At 43.7% G+C, this 21,133-nt stretch overlaps 1 protein-coding gene across 2 annotated transcripts in view; it reads left to right on the top strand.

Moving 5' to 3' along the window:
• The window catches only part of tenm1 (teneurin transmembrane protein 1), a 265,666-nt gene that overhangs the window by 122,325 nt on the left and 122,208 nt on the right, over positions 1 to 21,133 (top strand). For both annotated transcript variants that reach the window (XM_017419725.2, XM_025006695.2), the window contains exons 7-9: positions 632 to 834; positions 7,684 to 7,891; positions 18,683 to 18,784. In XM_017419725.2, coding sequence (XP_017275214.1) covers positions 632 to 834; positions 7,684 to 7,891; positions 18,683 to 18,784 — 513 coding nt within the window. The remainder of the gene's footprint in view (positions 1 to 631; positions 835 to 7,683; positions 7,892 to 18,682; positions 18,785 to 21,133) is intronic.

Here is a 21,133-nt window from a genome sequence, read left to right as displayed (position 1 = left end):
CCCCCCCCCCCCCCCCCTTTCCTTTACACAAAAGATTCAGTCCTGGAGCTTGATAAAGGCTTATGGAGAGGAGAGGAGCTGATGGCCAAGGGACGGTTGCAAAGACCTATTCTCTTCTCACACAAAGACAACCTCTCACTCAAGACACTATCTCTACGTGCTGTTTGTGAATGCATGTGTGTGTGTGTGTGTGTCTTCCTCACTTATTTCTCTTCCACAGCCTTCTCTTTGAAACACACACGCTAACACACCCATCTTCCTTTTTCGTTAGAAGATGCTAATATAGCTCACGACAAAGCCCCGGTAGACAGCTTTCAGACCAAACACTGCCTTCCCAAAGCAGTTCATCTTCATGCACAGTGTATCCAAAAGAGCACCAAAGCATGGTATCTTGAAAAGCATCTTTTTTTTTCTTCTTCTTCTTTAAAGCAGCACTCAGTCATTCGGACGTCTATTCAGTCCCACTTAATTAGCCGGGCTGCAGATCAGCCTGATGTTATAGGACGTCGGGTTGGTTATTAATTACTCCCTGTGATGCTGAATGGGACTGCTTGTCCACCTTGATAAATCTGCCGGATGTGACTGAACGGGAAGGCCTGTTTTGTGCTTCCTCCCCCCCCTCCCCCTGCAGAGAAGTGGGTGAGAGGCCGCGCCATCGACCGCGGCGAGATCGACATCGGGACGCAGCAGAGCCAGGCCGTCCCGCCGGGCCTCTTCTGGAGGTTCCATATGACCGTGCACCACCCGACCTACGTCAAGTTCAACCTCTCGCTCTCGCACAACGCGCTGCTGGGGGTCTACGGACGCCGGAACATCCCGCCCACGCACACTCAGGTAGAGACCGCTCCGGCTGCCTCACGCTGCTCATCCATATGGGCCGCTTTGATTCGGGGCCCCGCACCGACGCACCCTTTTCTCTTCTCGTCCTTTCATCCACACTCGAGTGTTTTTGACACTGGCCTTGCATTTGGTGGGTTTCTTTTTTTTTTTTCTTTTTTAAAAGGCATTATACTTGTATCTCAATCAAGATCTTACAAAAAGGCATTTCAAACACAGACAGAAAAGCTGTTTTTTTTTTCTCCCCCTTGCAAGGACGTTTTGTTATGTGGGGCTAAATTAATCATTAAAACTCTGGATCCAAGGCAGACTGCCTTTAGAATACAGCCGTGGGAAAAAGACTATCAGTTCCAGGGTCAGAGCGTGGTAAAAACGATCTGATTTTTAACAGATTTTTAAAACGCAAAACAGATTCCACCCTGTTCTTATGTATTAACCAAAACTAAGCCTAAAATAGGGCATAAATGCTGCTTCTATAGGATTTAAGAGGGAAAGTAGCAGCCAGGTTGCTGCTGATGTCTTTCTGCCTTGGCATTGTGTTAATGCCAAGGCAGAAAGACATCAACTGTTGCTGCTCATCAATCTGGGAAGGGTCAAAGGTCATTTCCAAACTAGTTGGAGTCCATCATTCACAGGAGGAAATCATTCGAGACTTGTTTGGTGAAAATGGAGCTCAGCATATCGGCACAAACACCTCATATCAGCTGTCAGCATGGTGGTGGAGGGGTGGTGGTCTGGGTTTGCTTTTACAGCCACAGGTTCCGGACACCTTACAGTCATCGAGTCGACCGCGGACTCTGGAGTTAAATGTGAGGACGACTGTCTGAGAGCTGAAGGAGCAAACTGGGTCGTGATGCGACAGAACGAAGATCCCGAACACAGCGGTGGGACATTCAGAGAGCTGTTCGGAAACGGAGTCAACAAACCTTTTACGCACCGAGGCGACGCTGTGAGGAAGAGTGGGTCGAAATTCCTCCACAACGATGCGATAAAGACACACAGAGAAGGTCTTTTTGAGAAAAAGGTGGTTCTGCAAGCTGCCGAGTCGTGAGGTGGCCTGCCTTCACGCAGCTTTCCCATTTCGCCTTCGTTCCGGCTTTAATAAATAACGACACGGTGGAATCCGTTGTGTCGTTTTCGTACGCTTGAGGTGAGATTTGAATCGTTTCAGAACCCGGTGCAGACCGGAGGATTTTTATGATGTCCTGATAGAATTACCAGAGGGTGGACTTTCCTCTCCTCGCGAATCCAAGCCACCAAATGCTCCAAAAAAAAAGGTCACCTCGGGTTTTTCCTTTCCTCTGATTATGACTGCCTTTCGACATTTCTCGTTTCTCTGAACGCAGGGCTTCTCCGCATCCCGTCGGAACAATTTGTCGCTCACAATTGCAGCTATTGATTTGCAGTCAGACAGGTGCCCGTAAACTGTATTTATGCGCGTTTGTCAGGCAAATTTATGAGAACACAATAACACTCTGATTGATATGTCAGCGCAGCCGAGCGTGGATTGTTATCTTCTTGTTTAAACAGGTAACAGTTATGAGCCGTGAACGAATCACCATTTCAAACCGGTTTTTGACAACGGGGGGGAATGCAAACAAGAACAATTTAATTGTGAGTTCAGCTGTGTTCGAACACAATGTTCCAAATGATGGAAAACTATTTCCACCTTTCTTTCCCCCCCCCCCATTCCCCCAGATTAAGCAAAGTAATCAAAGCTGAGTTTCCCACGCAGCAGATAGAGGCTGTGCTGGTAAATGTTGCAATTCTACAACTGAAAAAGTACTTGGAAGACGAAAGTCTCCCCACGGGGACAGAAATCTTTTCTAACCGACTTTAAAAGTGTGCATGTGCATTGTTTTTCCAGGGAAACAATTATTTCTGTGTCTTAAGGCGCAAACACACACACTTTATAGAGTGGCCCTGTGCCATGTAACAAGCACCAACGCAAAGATACCACACACACACAGACACACACACACACACTAAGTCATCTGCTTTTTAACATCAGCGCGCCCCTGCTCTTGTCTGCATGAAGAGGTCTAATTAGTTGTTTTTGACATTAGTGTGACACAGAGCCCTCAGGGGGAATGAAACTCAGCGAGGGCTGATAGTTCAAGGAGGACTCAGGATGGATGGAGGAAGGGAGAGAGGGAGAGAGGGAGAGGAGGGTGGGAAGAAGTGGAGAAGGAGGAAAAGAACCCCCCCCCCCCCCAAAAAAAAAAAAAAAAAAAAAATGCTTTAGACAGATGAAACAAAAGTCTGCTCCATTTGAAAATTGGGTGCTAAAGTGTGCCGATGCTTTAACTAACATGGCAGGTTGTAAAGCCCGTAGGAGAGGAGCAGATTTACTAAGACTCTGCACCTGTCGCCTGTCGCCTGTCGCGCAGTCAGCTTGGGCTTCGCGTTGCGGCTGTTGGTGCTTAAAACAGGTGCCTGAAAGGTGCGGACCGGTGCCCTGTCGCAGCCACAGTTATCCATTCCGAGATGAAATCAGTCACACGGGCAGCACGGACTTATTAAGGCGAGCTCTGCCGGGGAAGGTTGGCAATCATGTAATTGTGTGTTTTTGTGTGAGTGTGTGCTGATCCATCTGTCTTGTTAGCAAAATAGCTTGGGAACCACTGGACAAATTTGATTAAAACCCTCAAAAAGAAACCACTGGATGTATGTAAATATCTATATGTCTTTAGATATATAGATATATACAACTAACTAACATTTGGAGTCAGTCTCATTTAAGATGGCCACCACAGCTAATCAGCATTAAACAACACACGCACGGCTCTAATTTAGTTAGTTTACGAATGTTGAGCTAAAGATTGCTGTGGTAGTAGCTGAGTTAGGTCCACCTTCTGTATGTGTTGGGAGTGACTCTCAGCTACTGCCGAATCCAAATAAGACCACAATATTTGTAAAACTGACAGACAGAGCATTTTTTTTCTGTTTGCTAAGGCCGATTACTTGTGGTGGCTGTCTCGAATTCGGTTGATCTGAAAAGTACTTTTTGAGAGAGTCTCATTGACATACGTTCAGTAGTTCACAAGATATTTTGCTGACAGGCAAACGAACACAGGCGGTTACATGATTACAAAGATCAGCAGAAAGTGAATCTCCGCCTTTCGTTGCCGTTACCGTGCAAGCTTGAGTTAGCCCCGCAGCACGGGTGGCTGCTACAAGAAGCAGCTGTTTAAAACTCGCATGAACCGTTGTTCAAAAGTAAGAGATTGATTTCTGGGGTTGTTTATGATTTGTCGATAGTTTTTATATGTACACGGTGGCATCATAGAGTTAAAAACAGAAAGGGAGCTCTTCCTGTCATTGATGCCGTGGAGGATCCAAAATGGGAGCAATGTCAACAAACACGTGTGTGTCGATGAGAAGACACGTCGTCTTTGAAATGATGTAGGTCTTCAGCTGTACGCGAGATCTTCCTAAAATTCACCACACGGGTACAGGAAATTAAAACACGATGAAAGCCGAAGGAGGCAGAGGAGAGCCAGAAGTCAGCAGGAAGCTGAAGTTAGGAGGACGTGGATCGGACAGATGGATTGTCATCATGCAGGCCTGGAACATCCTCCACTTCTTTATCAAATATAGGAACAACACTAGTGTCAAAGTTTACAGTTAAAACCAACACAATCATATGTTGGAGGATCCAGACCGGAAGGAGCTGAAGCTTCAAGGAAATCAGGATGTGAGGAATTTAATTCTAGATCCAAATTACTGCTTAGACATGCAGCAGAAGTTAGTCTCATGAATTTGGAGATTAAAACAGCCATGTTATACATTTCCTGTATAAAAAGCAAAGCCAGAAAGTGTCAGTGTGAACATAGTAGATTTACCACCATAGTACGTTTTAAAAGTAGTTTTTCCTGATAAATTAACTCAATTTGTGCAAAATTGTATAATGTAGGCTTACTTAGCTATGGAAGGATGTTCCAGATGCTTTTTTGCATTTATTGGTGCAGTTATAACATGAACACGACTCAGGCATGCTGCTACGACTAGACGTCGAAAGCCCATTTTGACCATGGCGCCGCTTGTCCATTCAGTCACCACGACCACGTGACGAGTGGCATCCATTTAGGCACACAGCCCTGGTAGAGTGTGGTATTTAGTTTCAACGTGGGCGTTGATGAGGAGTTGGCTTTTGTTGCGATGAATTACCACCAAAGTCCAAAAGAAAAAAAGCAAACAAGATCGTTCTGCTACTGGCTAACCTAGCCTTTGGAAGCATTGGTCTTGTGTGATATTAGAGCTGAATTTGCACCCAGCCCCCTCAGAAAAAAATGGCCTTCCAACACGCCAGAGGATGGCTTTAGGTTTGCGCTTGACATGACTTCAAGTTGCAAAGAGGAAGGTGCGCAGAGAAGGAAGACGTTCTGCTTTCACTAAATGCGTTGGAAACGGTTAAAAAGGCCGTATTTATTAAAGGAGTTCTGAGATGACCTGTAAAGAGCAGGTGATCATAGCCACGTTTAGGAAAAACACTAAAAACTCCTCATGATCTAAGCAGTTTCAACGCTGAGCTTATTTGTAGGTCTCGTTTAGCCCTGGATATCTGTAGCTAAACTTTGACTGCTTTTAGTCGTCACGCACAAACGACTGAAAGCACGGGAGACACACAACCCCAGAATCCCAGGAAGCATCATCTGGCATTTTACCACTAATTGAATAGGGTTGATCCGGGGTCTGAACGTCTAAGAACTTTCAGCCTACTGCTGATATTACGATTATAACATCAACGTCTTCAAAAAAAAAAAACAACCAAACCCTCTCTTGCCTTGTTGAGTTGACAGCTGCGAATGGAGACAGTAGTAGTTACTGGCGGATAAAAACATGAAACAAGACAGTTTTATTTAACTTGTCATAGAAACATGGAGCTGTGCGCTGACAACAGGATGCCTCGGGGATGTCATAAAGGATGGAGGCGAATTTGGATTTGTAAAAAAAAATAGAAAAACGCCAATCGTTCGGTAATCATTACCAGACCTGCGCCGACAGACAGACAGAGCGGTCCTACGGGGTGGTCCTACGGGGCGGTCCCACCGGCAGTGCTGGGTGTCTGCTCAGCACTGCTGCGTGTTTATCCTCGCCGATCTCCGCCAAAAAGCAGCGGTTTCAAACGTCCACTAAGCTTCCAGTTTTAGATGAAGATTTGCTCCAATTCGTCTCGACGCTGTTGGGACTAAACATGGGCTGGTGTGAGAACCTTGGGCCAAAACACCACAGCCTCACTTCTTTTCAGTATTAAAAGAAAAAAATAAAATAAAAACCTCATTTGCTTTCATTTACAATCTGAAATGCAAGCTCAGCGCCCACTGCTGCCTAGATACTGTCGCGTATGATTATATTCGGGATATAATGGTATTTTAATACCTTATAACATATTTATGCATACTTATTTAATCTTAATGCGCAGATATGAATCGGGAGACGTGTTGACAGTCACCCTGTCAGCGTTTCCCTGCACTCAGGACGGATTTTAAACCACTTTGACGTCCGCTTTTCTATTTATAACCGTTTGATTTACAGTGATATTCAAGAGCAAAGCTAAACCCCTCATTCACTCGCATGTACTGGGATTCATTATTAAATTCCACACCAGATAGCAGGCAGTTGGAAAACAGTGATTTTTTAAAATGTATTTATTTACTTTTTGGGGTTTTAACAGATTGTAGGGGACATTATGGACATAATTCACCACGAGCAGCTTGTTTAACGACACTGTAGGCAGCGCTTCACATGAATGCTGTTCATTAACTGGGGCGCTGAGGTTTCCTCTTTAAGAGACTGTTTTATGTTTGGCCAACTGTTATGTAGCAAGAAATGAAGCGGGGTTTTCCATTAAGAGAAATAAGAAAGCAGAATTGTTGTATTCCTGTCTTATTCGACACACACTAAACTGTAGCGCCAGGTCAGTTTATATTTATAATTCTAAAGGAAGTGTGCCTGTTACGCAGAAATTTACCACTTCTGTGCTGTTCTGCTCTTTATTTAGTAACGTTAAAATAATTTGCCCCGGTTATCAGCCTTCGTAGCGAGCCGTATTTCAGCTGCTAACTCTTGTAGCTCGTTGCAAACGTTTGCTTCTTTAAAAGGAGAGACGGGAGCTGCTTCTCTGGTAGACGAGCCACGACTGACTGAGTAGTTTGCAGGTTAAATGTACAGCCAACCCACAACTTCTTCTTCTTTTTTTTCTTAACGAGCACAAAGGGTTAAAAGGAGTTCCTCCCACCCTCGTCAGCTACCCTACATAATTGAATGACAGCCGAGAGCAGCAGGTGCAGCCACAGAAGTGGAGGGTGGGAAACGAAAATAATAATACACCCTGTCTCTGTTATCTTGTTTTTAGAGTTTCAAACTGTGGGAACAGTATGACGGAATAATTAGTGACTTTGCAGCTGTGACTTTTGAACACTGTGGTATACTTTGAAACCGATATTTAAACTAACCAGACCATGGCCAGTTTAAATAACCCAAGAGGGCTCGCTGGGTCATTTGCCTCTTTGCACTATTTTTCCAGCTACTTTTGCTTTTGTAGAACTCACCCGCGAAACTGGACCCTCCACAAGATGTTTTTTTTTTTTTTTTTCTTTTGCTCGGACACGCAGTGCATCAGCGATTTCCCCCTCGTTTTATGTGGATTCTCATTTTGCACTTCCACAGTAATAGCACTCCCCGACTCCTTGCACCCAGCTCGGCTTTCACCCGAAAGCAGCCCCGCGTCACCGCGCCAAGCGTGACTCGCAGATATCCGCTGAATTAATGCAGGTTTGGTGAACCCCCCGTCTCGCTGGCGCCAGCCGGATGATAACTCTGTGCCCGTGTGCCTGTGTGCAGTTCGACTTCGTGAAGCTGCTGGATGGGAAGGCCCTGCCCAGGTCCCTGACCGATCCCGTCTCCGCCGCCAGAGCTCCCAAAGGCCTGCTGCTGAGCGGCCTGCAAGAGACGGGCTTCATCGAGTACATGGACCCCGGCACGTGGCACCTCGCCCTCTACAACGACGGACGCAGCCTGGAGCAGGTGTTGCTCCACAGCACGCCTATAGGTGAGGAGGATTACCGCGGACGGGTTTTCTGTTTTGCCTTTCACGTGCCTTCTGCTGAAACATGGTCGGCTCTCCTGTTCCGTCTTTGTTATCGCCCGCCAGCGAAAGCCGATTTAACAGTTTTAAGATGGCCGCCACAGCCAACTGACTTTCAAAAAAATCTTGAGCAAATCTGAGTCAGTTTTACAGATGTTGAGCTAAAATGTGGTGTAATTAAAGCGGAGACAGTTCCCCAACGCATAATCTGAGTGCTAATAGGTCGCACGAGGTCTTTGTTTAAAATGTTGTATTTACTTGTAGGAGTCGACCCTTTTTGTCTGTTAGCAAAAAAAAACCCATAAACAAATGGGCAGATTTTAATGAAACTTTCAGGAAATAATCATCGGTTGCACATCTACACCTGATTACTTTTTGGAGTGAACCAGTGTAAAGATTGCTGCCACAGGCAGCTAATCTTAAAGGACACAAAAATGGCGATAACATTTTCAGTTTTGCAGGTATTGTGCTAAACTTTGTTGTGGTTGTAGCCAAGAGTCATCCACGACACACACTCAAAGTATGCTCTCGTTGTGTGAGATCTTTGCTCAAAATTTTAGCAATAACTGTTGTCGTGAACACTCTTTGTCTGTTAGCAGAATATCTCATGAACCACTGGATGGATTTTATTGATACTCTCAGAAAGTAATCACTGGATGTTCATCTACAACTGATTGAGTTTAAGATTCAGTCCGATTCAAGATGGCTGCCACAGCTAATTGACTTTAGCCAACACAAAAATGCTTATAACTCAGCCACTTTACCATATATTGAGCTAAAATTTGAAACAAGTTTTCAAGTAAGTAATTTATATAATAAGTCCAATGCCTTTAATGACAAAAATCACAAAGTGGTCAAAACAACACACCACAAAGATGAAACAAATCAGAGCAAAATACGAATAAAGTTTAAATACACTCAGACAGGAATGGACGAAATGGCCGAACCCCGAGAGTCTTTTTTTTTTTTTTTAAACTTTATTTATCAATTTTTACAGCATGTTCCTTACAACATTCAAGTTTTATACAGTGCTGTCCATGCTAACATATAAAACCCTTACGTGAAAGAAAACAAACAAAAAAAAAACAAAACAAAAAAAAAAAACAATGAAGATACAAAAATCTCTTCACTTTACAGCTAACCAAAAGAAGCAGTAATTTAGTTACGACGGGGTACTCATCTTAAATGTTTCCATGTATTGTAGAAATGGCTGCCATGCCTTGACAAATTTAGCAGTTGAACCTGCCAATGTACATCTCATCTTTTCTAAATGTAAAAACCTCATGAGCTCTGCAAGCCACTGCTCATGTGTAGGAGGTGCCTCCTGTTTCCACCTCAGAAGTATCAAACGCCTCGCAATCAACGTAGCAAAAGCTAGTGTATTCGAATTATTCTTGGAAAATAAAATATTTGGAGGTATGACTTCAAAAATTGCAGTTAAAGCAGGAGAGTCAAATCTAACATTGTATATTTCTGAGAGTGTATTGAATATAGATGTCCAATAGGTATTACGATTTGAACATGCCCAGAAAGTGTGAAAAAGGGAACCAACGTCTGACTTGCATCGGTTACACAAGGGGTCAGTCCCAGGATAAAACTTAGCTAGCTTTTCTTTAGAGATATGCAACCGGTGCAGGACTTTGAACTGAAGGAGCCCGTGCCTAGCGCATATAGAAGAGGAGTGTACCCTGTGAAGAATAGCTTGCCAGAGCTCATCTGTTAATGTAACTGCAAGATCTTTCTCCCAATGTGATTTAATAATGGAAAGAGAAGGAGATTGTAGATCTAGCAGTATAGTATAGATCTCTTTAATTACCCCCCTTTTATGAATCTTTATATCTATGATTTTATCCAGAGTCGTTTCCTCAGGTGGTTTAGGAAATGAGGGATATCCATTCTTCACAAAATGCCGCAATTGCAAATAGCGGAAAAAATGTGTACGCGGGATATTAAACTGTTCTATGAGTTGTGTAAATGATGCAAATATCCCATCAATGAAAAGGTGTTTTACCTTACTTAATCCATTTCTTTTCCAAATTCTAAAGGCAAAATCAGACATAGAAGGTGGGAACATATGATTTGAGCAAATAGGAGTTTTATTTGACATAAAATGTAGCCCAAATCTTTTCCTACACTGTACCCAGATCCTCAAGGAGTTATATAACACAGGATTGCATTTATAGGTAGATATTTCCAAAGGGAGAGCGGAGGTTAGTAAAGCAGGTAGGCAAGTCTGGCCACAGTTAAACAACTCAATGTGAACCCAAGAAGGGGTTTCTGTAGGAAAGTCACTAATCCAATATAGCATGTTTCGTATATTAGCTGCCCAGTAATAGGACTGGAAATTTGGCAAAGCCAATCCACCCATGGGTCGAGGTCTCTGCATAAAATCTTTACGTATCCTGGGGGACTTACTATTCCAAATAAAAGCAGAAACAAGTTTATCAAGAGTCACGAGAGTCATTTGTGAGCTGAGGCATAACATTATTGTCAAGAACTGACCAAAATGGCCACATCGTTGCTCGGTACAAGAATTCTTTTTAACAACTCCGGCGTCTGGCATGCCAGTCCTTCAAAAGATGCTAGGCCTTTAATTTTTATTAAAGGCCTAGCAGACGTTTATTTTTTAAATTTCTTTTAATGCAGAGACACAGAAACATGTTTAAGAGAGCTTTGAAAACTGGCTGACATTTTTTTGGGGGGGAAACTTTCCCTATTAGACAAGTTAGTTTGGCGTGGCAGGAAGAGAGGGGAGGACAGCTCCTGTAATAATAACAGGGCTTGCTAACTGCAGCTCATCGCAGCGACACACACGACTGGCAGATGTGAATAATGCAAGAGTACGTGGCTGAATATAGACAAGTGGATAATTAGCGGGGCAATTTCTTCCCTCCCTCATTGTCCAGCATACCTTAAGAGAATCCGGTGTTTAAGGGACCCTCCCTCCAAAAAAAACAAAAACAAAAAAAAATTAAAAATGTGTTCGAAATTTCGTTAATTTATTTTGCAAACTGGTAATCCAGCTAGCAGTCAGGTTGAGCACGGCTTCGAGCGTAATTAAAGGCCCACCGCCTTTTATGGCGGGGCTTTGAATCAAAATGTTATTACGCTGAGAAAAGGGACGGAGAGGTTTTAGTGGAAACCTCGTAAAAGAGACGGCGCGTGGTCGCACGCATTTTTCGTCAGGTCTTGCGAAACGCGACAGCGCTCAGAGGATGCGTTGGGGGTGACTCCCAGCTACTGCCTCGCCAAATTTGAGCCTACCGTCTGTAAAGCTGACAGAGTTGCAGCCACTTTTGCGTCGGCTGATGTTGAACGGCTGTGGCGGCCATCTTGAATTGGAGTGATTCCAAAAGTGAATCAGTTGTAGGTGTTCATCCAGTGGTTACATTCTGAGAGTTTCATTTACGTTTGTCCAGTGGTTCACGAGATATTTTGCTAACAGACAGTCGCAGTTGACTTTAATAGTAAATAGCAAAGTTTTAAAAAACGGATCTTGTGCAGAAGGTCGGTGCTTGAAGTTTATATTAGCTATAACTCTCAGCTACGAACGTATCATATTTTAGCTTAGTTTTATCCAAAATCAGCTGAGTTGTAATCGTTTCTGTGTTTGGTGAGGGTGCTTAGCTGTGGCGGACATCTTGAACTGGAGTGATTCCAAAAGTTAATCAGTTGCAGACGTACATCCAGTCATTACTTTCGTACATCCAGTCATTACTTTCTGAGAGTTTTCGTTACAGTTTGTCCAGTGGATATCCCTCATTTGTCCAGTGGTTTTTTGCAAACAGACAGACAAGATTGATGCAAACATTTATTGTTCAAGTTTCAAGCAAAACATTGGTTAACATGTAGTGCCTGAACTCTCTTTTAAGGGTAATGCTTAATCACCACCACACCAAAGTTTTATTTAATATTTATAAAACTGGTTGAGTTACAGCAACTTTTGTGTGTGCTAGAGTCACTTAGCTGTGGCGGCCATCTTGAATGGGGTGGACTCTAAAAGTTTATCACTTGTAGATCTACACCCAGTGATAATTTTTTGAGAGTTTATTAAAAATCCATCCAGTAGTTCATGAGATATTTTGCTAACAGACAGACACAGTTGTCTTTATCAGTTAATGGCAACGTTTTAAAAGCAGATCTTGTGCGACCAGTTGGTGCTTCAAGGTCATATTACAAAAATAGCAAATTTTAGCTCCGTATTTCTAAAATTAGCAGCGTTATGTCCATTTCTGCGTGTGCCGAGGTCGCTTAGCTGTGGCGGCCATCTTGAACTGGAGTGATTCCAAAAGTTTGTCCAGTCGTTCACGAGATATTTAGCCAAAGGCAAAGAAACACACTCACACGGGGCAAAAACATGACAAAACCTAAAAAATAAAAGAAAAAAAAAACAGGTGATAAAATTAGCTCAGGGCTAATTTCGCCGAGGTTCCTTCGTGCTTTTTTCAAACCGAATCTGGGTTTCAACAAGTTCCCCAACTCCAATCAGCCGACAGCTCCACGGAGCCAGAAACAGTGCACTGAAGACATCTTTCATCCTCGTATCGACAGTGTCCTTTTCACACTGACTGACAGCGCGTGACAGCTAAACACAGATTTTATTTCAGAGTTGTCAAACAATTGTTGACACGTTGCCGTCTGCAAAAGTCGAGAATAGACCCAACCTTTTCGAGTCGAGTTACTTGAGCTGGAAAAAATAAATAAACAAAAAAAATCACCCCACCCCCCTTTTTTTTTTTATTCATTGCGTCCCGATATTGAAAACAAGCTGAGGTGTTCAGTTGAAAATGGTGTCCCCGTATAATGAATCCAGTTTTATTTCAATAAAAACCAAAAAGGAATATTTATGGATGGGCGTCAGAGTTCATTTTACTGCCCGTTTCAAACCCGTTGACTGTGTCTACTGGAGGCAGGTGAATCAGAGGGGCGGCCAAACCAGATGGTCTCTGTCTGGAAACTGAGCTTTTCCGCCGCGGCGCAGTAACAGAATACGACAAAACATCAAAAAGCTTAAATAAGAAAGAGGGAAGAAGAGAAGAAGGAGGAGCGACGGACCGCTGTGAAAGTAAAGGAATACAAATGATCGGAAATCGATGCGGCATCGCTTACAACAAGGGGGGGAAACCTGAGGAGTTACCGGACGGGATGTAGTATGAGATGATGCTGATTGCGCTGTCAAAAAATCTGCACACGCTAGGTAAAAGTGGTCCTGGTGTTTAAAACGTTGCTGCAAGACGAGCAAACATGACGACAGGAGACCCTGTTGTGGAAAGTCACGGTTGTATAGTTTTTGATACGAGGAGGGAAAAAAAAAAGGGAAGTAACTAGAAGCACTCAGAGAGCGCAAACCTCCTCCAAGGCCACGGCGTGATTAGAAAACAGTGCGATCCGGTTCATAATCTGGATCACTAAAAAAAATGTAAGCCACTGTTTTTTGTAACAACCCCAACATTTCCTGAACATTTCCTCCAAATCTGTTCTTTAGTTTTTACCTGATCTTTGCTAACAGACAGGCAGACAAACCAGCGGACACGACCGGAAACAGAACCTCCTTGGTGGAAACAAAAGGGTCACATTTAGGAGCAGAGACAAGGTTTTAACAAAGGGGTTACCTGTGACCTTTGACCCCATGAACCTTGAAATCAACAGGCATCACCTTTGACCCATGAGGTGTCCAGCTGTGCAGTTTGACCTTCCTACATGACACTGTTGAAGAGTTAGAGCTCTGGGTCAACCGTGAGGCTGACATTTGACCCCATGACCTTGAAATCAATGGTGATCACCCTTGACTTAAGAGGTGTCAAAGTTACATGGTTGCATAGTAAGAGCGCAAGGTCATCTGTGACTTTTGACCTTTGACCCCATGAACCTTGAAATCAACAGGCATCATCTTTGACCCAAGAGGTGTCCAGTTTGACGTTCCTACATGACACTGTGGCACAGTTAGAGCACAAGGTCAACTGTGAGGTTGACCTTTGACCCCATGAACCCTAAAATCAATGGTGATCTGAGAAGTGTCCAACTGTGCAGTTTAATTTCCCTCCGTTACGTGGTTGCATAGTTAGAGTGCAAGGTCATCTGTGACGTTGACCTTTGACCCCGTCACCTTAAAATCAATGGTGATCACCCTCGACCCATGAGGTGTCCAACTGTGGAGTTTAACATTCCTGTTATACAGCTGCAGAGTTGGAGCACTGGCTTGACCTTTGACCTTTGACCGGTTCAGCACCAACATCTAACCCCGCATTGTTTGACGTTTCCTGAGAATGTCATGAAGATCTGTTCATACCTTCCTGAGTGATCTTGTGCACAGACACACAGACACACACACAGACAGACACACACACAGACAGACGCTACCGAAAGCAGAACAACAATCAAAATCCTGACGACTGATTGTTAAAAAAAGGCAATATTTATCCTGGCCCGTTGTTCAATTTGGGGCCTTTTCAGAAGAAGAAGATGACGATGACGACGCAGGGACGGTATGAAAAGAACAACAATGAAAAGTAAAAAAAAAAAGAAAAGAAATGAACAACGTGATGAAAAGCCAGAGATGCTTAAACGAATAATTTTGCAAATAGTTACTGCTGTCAGAAGATCCAAGACGAGCTCCGGCTGTTTCTGAGGAATTTGTTCGTCTGTCAAAAAGAACTTGAACTTGTTTTATTGCTTTTCTCTTCTTAAAGACTTTTAGTTTTTTAATTTAAAGTCTTAGTTTTGTTAGGACACTACAGCTGATTCTGAATACATATGATCAGTTGTAGACAAAATCTGCTGGGATAAACTCCACAGTTTCCATCTTTTATGAAAGGTTATGAACAACGAATATCTTACCTGTTGTAGACAGCTCTTGGAATGACCTCACTTTGGAGAAATAAAGATTTAGTTTGGCCCATAAACTGTATCTATTAATAGACTGAGAGTTCCCGCCTTTTCTTCTTGTTGAGGTTTGAATCTAACAATTGTTTTTTTTTTTTTTTGGGACCAGTGTCTGCGCACTAGCAACGCTGCGCTTTAAGCCCCGCCTACTCCCCCTGCGCTACCTGAGCTTTCTTCTTAGTAACTCACTACAGCTAAATGAATTAGAAAGGTGAATATTTGAACATACAGAAGCGTTTTTACGTGAATCGACCAGAGTCAACACCAAAAAAAACAAAAATTGGGGGTGGAGGCGGGGCTTAAATCTTGTTCAGATAACCAGCCGACAGTGAAGGTTGGTCAAGTCATGGGTTCAGCTTCTGGATTTATATGGTCCGTCGTCTGACTGAATTGGCAAGCTAACGGCTAGTCGGAGTTATTCTGAGAATTAAATGATCATATTCCTTCACGAGCTGTATGGGAAACGCTACAGCTAGCTGCTGCTATTCTGCTATCACAGAAATCTATGTAAAAATCGTCGTAATGTGAAACCAGTGGCCATTTAAAGGTTTATAATAATTAGTTTGCACGAACTGCATTCAAACGGATAAGTTGCTATCAAACAGAAGTGATTCAAAAACTATCTACAGCAGGTAAGATATTACCTCTTCATGACCTTTCCACAGATACCCATGAAGATCTGAACTATTGCCTCGAGATAAAAATGACATCTTTAGGCATATTTTGAACCAAAAAAAACAAACAAAAAAAAAACAGGACCTGCAGGAGCTCGGGCCGAACGATTTCCGCCATGTTTTGTCACCTCCACTCCAACGACCCTCTCACCTGGCTCTTAGCGCGCGGCCGAAAAGAGCTCGAGCTTACGGGCGATAAACAAAAAAATTTAAAAAATGAAATAGATAAATGAATTAAAGAATCGAGGAGATGATCGTCTCGCTGCTGGAGATTTCTAGTTAGCCGAGCAGCCCCATTCATTTTTCCATAAATTCATAAAGCCCAAGGTTCATAAAGCATGGTCAAGACTTTACGGGCTCGTAAAGCACAATTGGAATGCTTATTTGGCCAATCAGGGGCCGCGGCTGGAAGCAGCCATTTTATAATAGCATTTAACTTCAATAACTTATGGCATGAGCGGTTTCTAACTGGATGGGGTTTAGTCGGTGGAAAGAACGGAGTGGGTGTCCCATGAAACTGCCCCCTCACACACACACACAAACACACACACACTCTTCACCGCAGCGTACAGGGGCACGGCTCCTTCAACATTAGCTCCTAATTGCCTGAAGTTTTATTTTTTTACTGACCTGAAAGACACCGAGCTTCCATCACTGTTATAACCCGGCGCCTTTTAAAGCCTCGGGAGCCTTTCGGATGGGCCGCTCGTCTCGGGCGGATTCAAAGGAACTCTCTGACCTTGCAGATAAGTTCGAGCTCGTCTCATGTGTCGAGGTGCCGAACGCCATATTGGAATATATGAAGCCTTCTTTCTTTTTTTTTTTGTACTAGAGAGAAAGAGTCACATATGGAGAAACAAATGTAAGTCCTCCCGACTGTGTGGGAGAGGAGATGATTGGCACTCCTTCTCTCCATCAGTCTGACGATGACAGGTGATGGAGGTGAAAATGACTTTGCTTTCTGCAGTGATGCGCTGCTCCTGAGGATAACGCGGCGCTGCCGGCTACTGGCTGGGGCCCCGTCTCATTAGCATGTGTCACACGCGCCTCAAGGCTGGTGTCACATAATAACTTCAGCTCTGTGTGTGTGTGTTGGCGAGCCCGAGGCGTGCCACCGAAGGATTCGTCATCCCCGAACGGGGCGAGCCAGCGGGGACTTAGGCAGCAGGCGGCGGCGGCTTGACTCCGGAGCGGATCCTGGTTCGGAGGAGGCGAGCCCGGGGTGGTGGTGGTGGGGGTGGAGGGGATGCGGCGCGGGGGTCAGGTGGAGGATGACATCCCCGACACTCGTTTTTAATTACTCTAGCTGGCACACGACGAGCAGCGGCGCCGCTCAAATCCCCCGACTCTGGCGAGCCCCTGGGTAACCTCCTCGCCACAGTCCTCCATCTCAGGCAGAGCTGACAGAGCTCAGCAGCCTTATGTAACGCTCCAAAAGCAGCAGCAGCAGCAGCAGAAGAAGAAGAAGAAGAAGAGGAGGAGGAGGAGTGTTCTTTATCTATCGTTGCCACGCGGCCTGCTCCCGGAGAATTCAGCTCGCCGTGATGGACGTATCAGTGGGAGGGAAACGGGAAAGACAGTAGAAGAAAGGCAGCTCATACAAGTTTGATGAAGAACTTTGATGAAATTTCGTTTCGTCGTCGCCCGAAGAGGAGAGGAGAGGCGACGGCAGACGACGTTTTTCGCCCGTGTCTGCATGTGTGTGCCTGTCTGTTAACAAAGTACCTCATAAACTAATGGCCCGAGTTTGAATGAAACTTGCAGTAGTAACCATGGGAGACGCATCAACAGCTCATTAACTTTTGGAGGCAGCCCGATTCAAGATGGCCGCCACAGCCCACTGACCATAAAAAGCACGAAAATGGCTGCAGCTCAGTCAGTTTTACAGATATTGAGCTATGGTTTGGTGTGGTAGTAGCTGAGACTGATCCCCACCATATATTATGATCGCAAAGAGACTGCACAAAACTTTTGTTTAAAGTTCTGCTATTAACTATGTGGAGTCAACGCTGTCTGTCTGTTAGCAAAATACCTCATAAACTAATATGCTTTTTTAAATGAAATTTTTAGGAAATAGTCCATGGATGTACATTTACAATTAATTAACTTTTGGAGTTAACCTAATTCAAGATGGCCGCTACAGCCAGCTGGCCTTAGAAAATACAAGAATGGCTAAAAATTAGTCAGTTGTACAGAATCTGTGCCTAAATTTATTCTGGTAGTAGCTGAGATTCATTCAAAACCCATACACCGGGTTTGTGAAGTGCTACACATTGTACAAAAAAGTTGCCTAAAACCTGAGCCTTAACTGTTGCACTTGACCCTGTTTGTCTGTTAGCAAAATATCTGATGAACCACTGGTCATATTTTAATGAAACTCTCAGAAAGTAATCTCTGGATGTCTGTCTACATCTGATAAACATTTGGAGTCAATCTAATTCAAGATGGCCGCCACAGCTAATCAGATTTAACCAACGAAGAAATGGCTACAACTCGGGCAGTTTTGCAGATATTGAGGTAAGATTTGGTTTGGTAGAGAGTGACGATTTTACTTTGAAACACTGCAAGACTTTTCACAAACTTGTCGCTTTGCATAATTTATGTTTTCCAGTAAGATTCGCGGTATAAAACAACCCTGAGAAATTGAACTTCACACACCCCACCTCCGCGTATTGGGATTAAATCCTCCTTTTTCTCTTTACCAAGCGTCATGAATTTCGTTTTTTGCTCAATTCCTAAAACGCGTTTGCCTCCAAAGAAGAAGACTTGATCGAATTCGGGCACGCCGGTGAGACAGAAGCGCCACGGCGGCTGCGGCGGCGACAGTTCCGCCCGTCGCCTTCCATTCGGCTCCGTCTCGTTTCGGGAGGCGCCCTTGTAAACAGTTTGTTGATTGCGGCCTGGACGATTGTAAATTTGCGAGCGGTGCGTTTTCCAACCTGTAATGCGGTTTAATGTGCTCAGTGGTACTGAGTGTAAGTGAGTGCTTGGCCGCTCCCCAGAGAGCGATAGCAGCTGGATCAGACTAATCTAATCCAGCCCCCGTGTGTCTGGGGAGCCATCCGTTGCTTATCAGATCTTTCATTCAATAACACGGAGAGCGATGCCAGCTCATGAAGTCGTGCCGAATAGTTCTGCTTTTCTTTTCCAGGACTTTTGAGCTCGATTCATAAATGTGTGTGTGTGTGTGGTCCCGCAGACTCCATGGACGGCTGCTCCACGGACTGTAACGGGAACGGAGAGTGTGTGGCCGGACACTGCCACTGCTTCGCCGGGTTCCTGGGTCCCGATTGTGCCAAAGGTGAGACATGTTTCCCGAGACATTGGAGAAGAAAAGGAGTTTTAAACGATGGGGGGGGGGGGATCAAACCCGGTAAAGTTCTACTCATGATAATTTGATAGGGGCTCAGTAATCTCCCATAAACAATAACAAGAATTAAAAAAATCATACATCAAGTTCAATTCAGTCCACTTCATACATATAACGGCCAGTTTACAGCAAAAGTCGTCCCAGGGCACTGCACAGCTGAAATAACAAGTCCACGTTTATTTTTAGAATAGAAACATCCAAATCTAATTACAGTCAATTCAATCCAGTTATAATACAATACATTCACATACAGTACATTATGAAAAGTTATCTAGTGTCTAAGGAAGCCAGCAGATTGCGTCGAATCTTCACTTTGTCGCAGTCTCCCATCCTGAGCAGCTCATTGGTAACAGTGGGAATGAAAAACTCCCTTTTAGCAGGAAGAAACCTCCAGCAGAACCAGAACCAGAACCAGGCTCAGGATAGGCGGCCATCTGATTCGACCGGCTGTGGACTAAGAGGACAGGAAAGAAACTCAGACAAACACAGAATGACTGATCCAGGTGGAGTTTCTATGGGAAGAAATCAAAGAAAATCATGTTAAAGATAGAAATAATTACAGTAGAGAGACTAAAGACAGCAGCAGAGAGGACATGTGGACAGTTTGTCTGTCTATAGCAGCAGAACTAAGGGATGCCTCAAGAAACCCAAACCAACCCCAACTATAGGATTGATCAAAAAGGAAAGTCTTAAAAGTAAACAGGGTGTCAGCCTCATGGACAGAAACTATAAGTTGGTTCCACCAGAGAGGAGCCTGAGAACTACAAGCTCTGCCTCCTGTTAGGAACAACAAGTAAACCTGCAGTCTGAGAGCGAAGTGCTCTGTTAGGAAAATATGGAACAATAAGATAATTAATATAAGATGGAGCTCCATCTTATATCAGATTGGGGTTAAAACAGGATCAAGCTTGGTTGTTTAGAGTTTTGTACGGGAGAAAGGTTTAAAATGCTGCTCTAAATTTAACAGAGAGCCAATGGAGTGAAACAGCATTTTGGATACCCAGATAATAAAGAATTACAGTAGTCCAGCCTAGACGTGATAAATGCATGGAGTAGATTTCCTGCATCATTTTAAAACAAGATGTTTCCAGTTTTAATGATGTTACGCAGCTGGAAGGAAGCGTCCCTGGTAACATTTTTAATGTGGGGGTTGAAAGACATATCCTGATCCAAAAATAACACCAAGGTTCTTTACATCAGAACTGGGGGCCAAATTAATGTCATCCAGAGGGAGTGACAGGAAGCAAAGTTTGTTCTTACGATGCTCAGCACCACAGACCACTACCTCTGTCTTATCTGAGTTTAAAAGCAGAAAACCAAGAGTCATCCAGGGTTTTGTCTTTAAGACATATTTGTAATCTCAGTAACTGACTGGATTCACTCCAGTTTTATTTCTACCTGCTTTTGAACAAACATTATAAATATTTGATCATTTCTTAGTTTTCTTCCCCCTCTTTGTTTTCTTAGCTGTATTGTTTTATTTTGTTGTTATTACATATGTATTTTTTTTATTTTTTCCACTGAAACCGAACAGACTTGTGTTACTCTGCTCAGTATAAATCATCACCCGGTTCTGCTGGAACACCAGCAGTCATGTAGGCTTGGTATTGATCTACTGCCATAAGTTTTGCTTCCCCTACAGAATCAGGTTTCCCGTCTTCGTGTCCCATCTATTTCCTGTCACTTTGATTCTGCTGATTTTTTTTAAAGAAACTACTTAAACAAGGAAAAAAACAAAAAAAAAAACCCCGCAACTGTTCTCGCAGTGATGTTTTAAAATGAAAGCTCTCGTAAAGTAGATTTTATGGAAAGGTTAGGAACAATATTACCTTACCTGTTGAACAAATGTGTAGTTATTTACAAGTGCAAATAGTGGCAGAAGCAGCTGTCTGTAGCACTTCCTGCACGGCCTGTCGAATATAATAATATTTCTGCTAAAATAACTTTGTAATGCGAAAATACCGGCCGGGGGACGGGTGGGGGCGGGGCGGCTGCTGTGACACGTTTCAGATTGGAGTCCTGTAATGACACTGAAGTGTCTTCCAAAGGTGGACGTTCTTCTGGGTCTTCATAATGGCAGCAACAATGTACTGATCAAAAGAAATGACTTTACAGACATAAGTTATTCTTGAACAGTGAGAGTTTATTCAAAATAACAGAGTCTGTGCCGAATCGGGACTTCTGGTCCAATCTGTGAAGATCCCCCCCCCCTTCCTCTGGGGCTGCTTCTTTTTATAAACCTTTACCACACCCAGCTGTAGAACAAAACACTGGGACGGA

This window comes from Kryptolebias marmoratus, linkage group LG9 (assembly GCF_001649575.2).
Source record: "Kryptolebias marmoratus isolate JLee-2015 linkage group LG9, ASM164957v2, whole genome shotgun sequence".
Classification (NCBI taxonomy): domain Eukaryota; kingdom Metazoa; phylum Chordata; class Actinopteri; order Cyprinodontiformes; family Rivulidae; genus Kryptolebias; species Kryptolebias marmoratus.
Note: the sequence above shows the minus strand (reverse complement) of the source record. Positions and strands in the feature narration are given on the sequence as shown.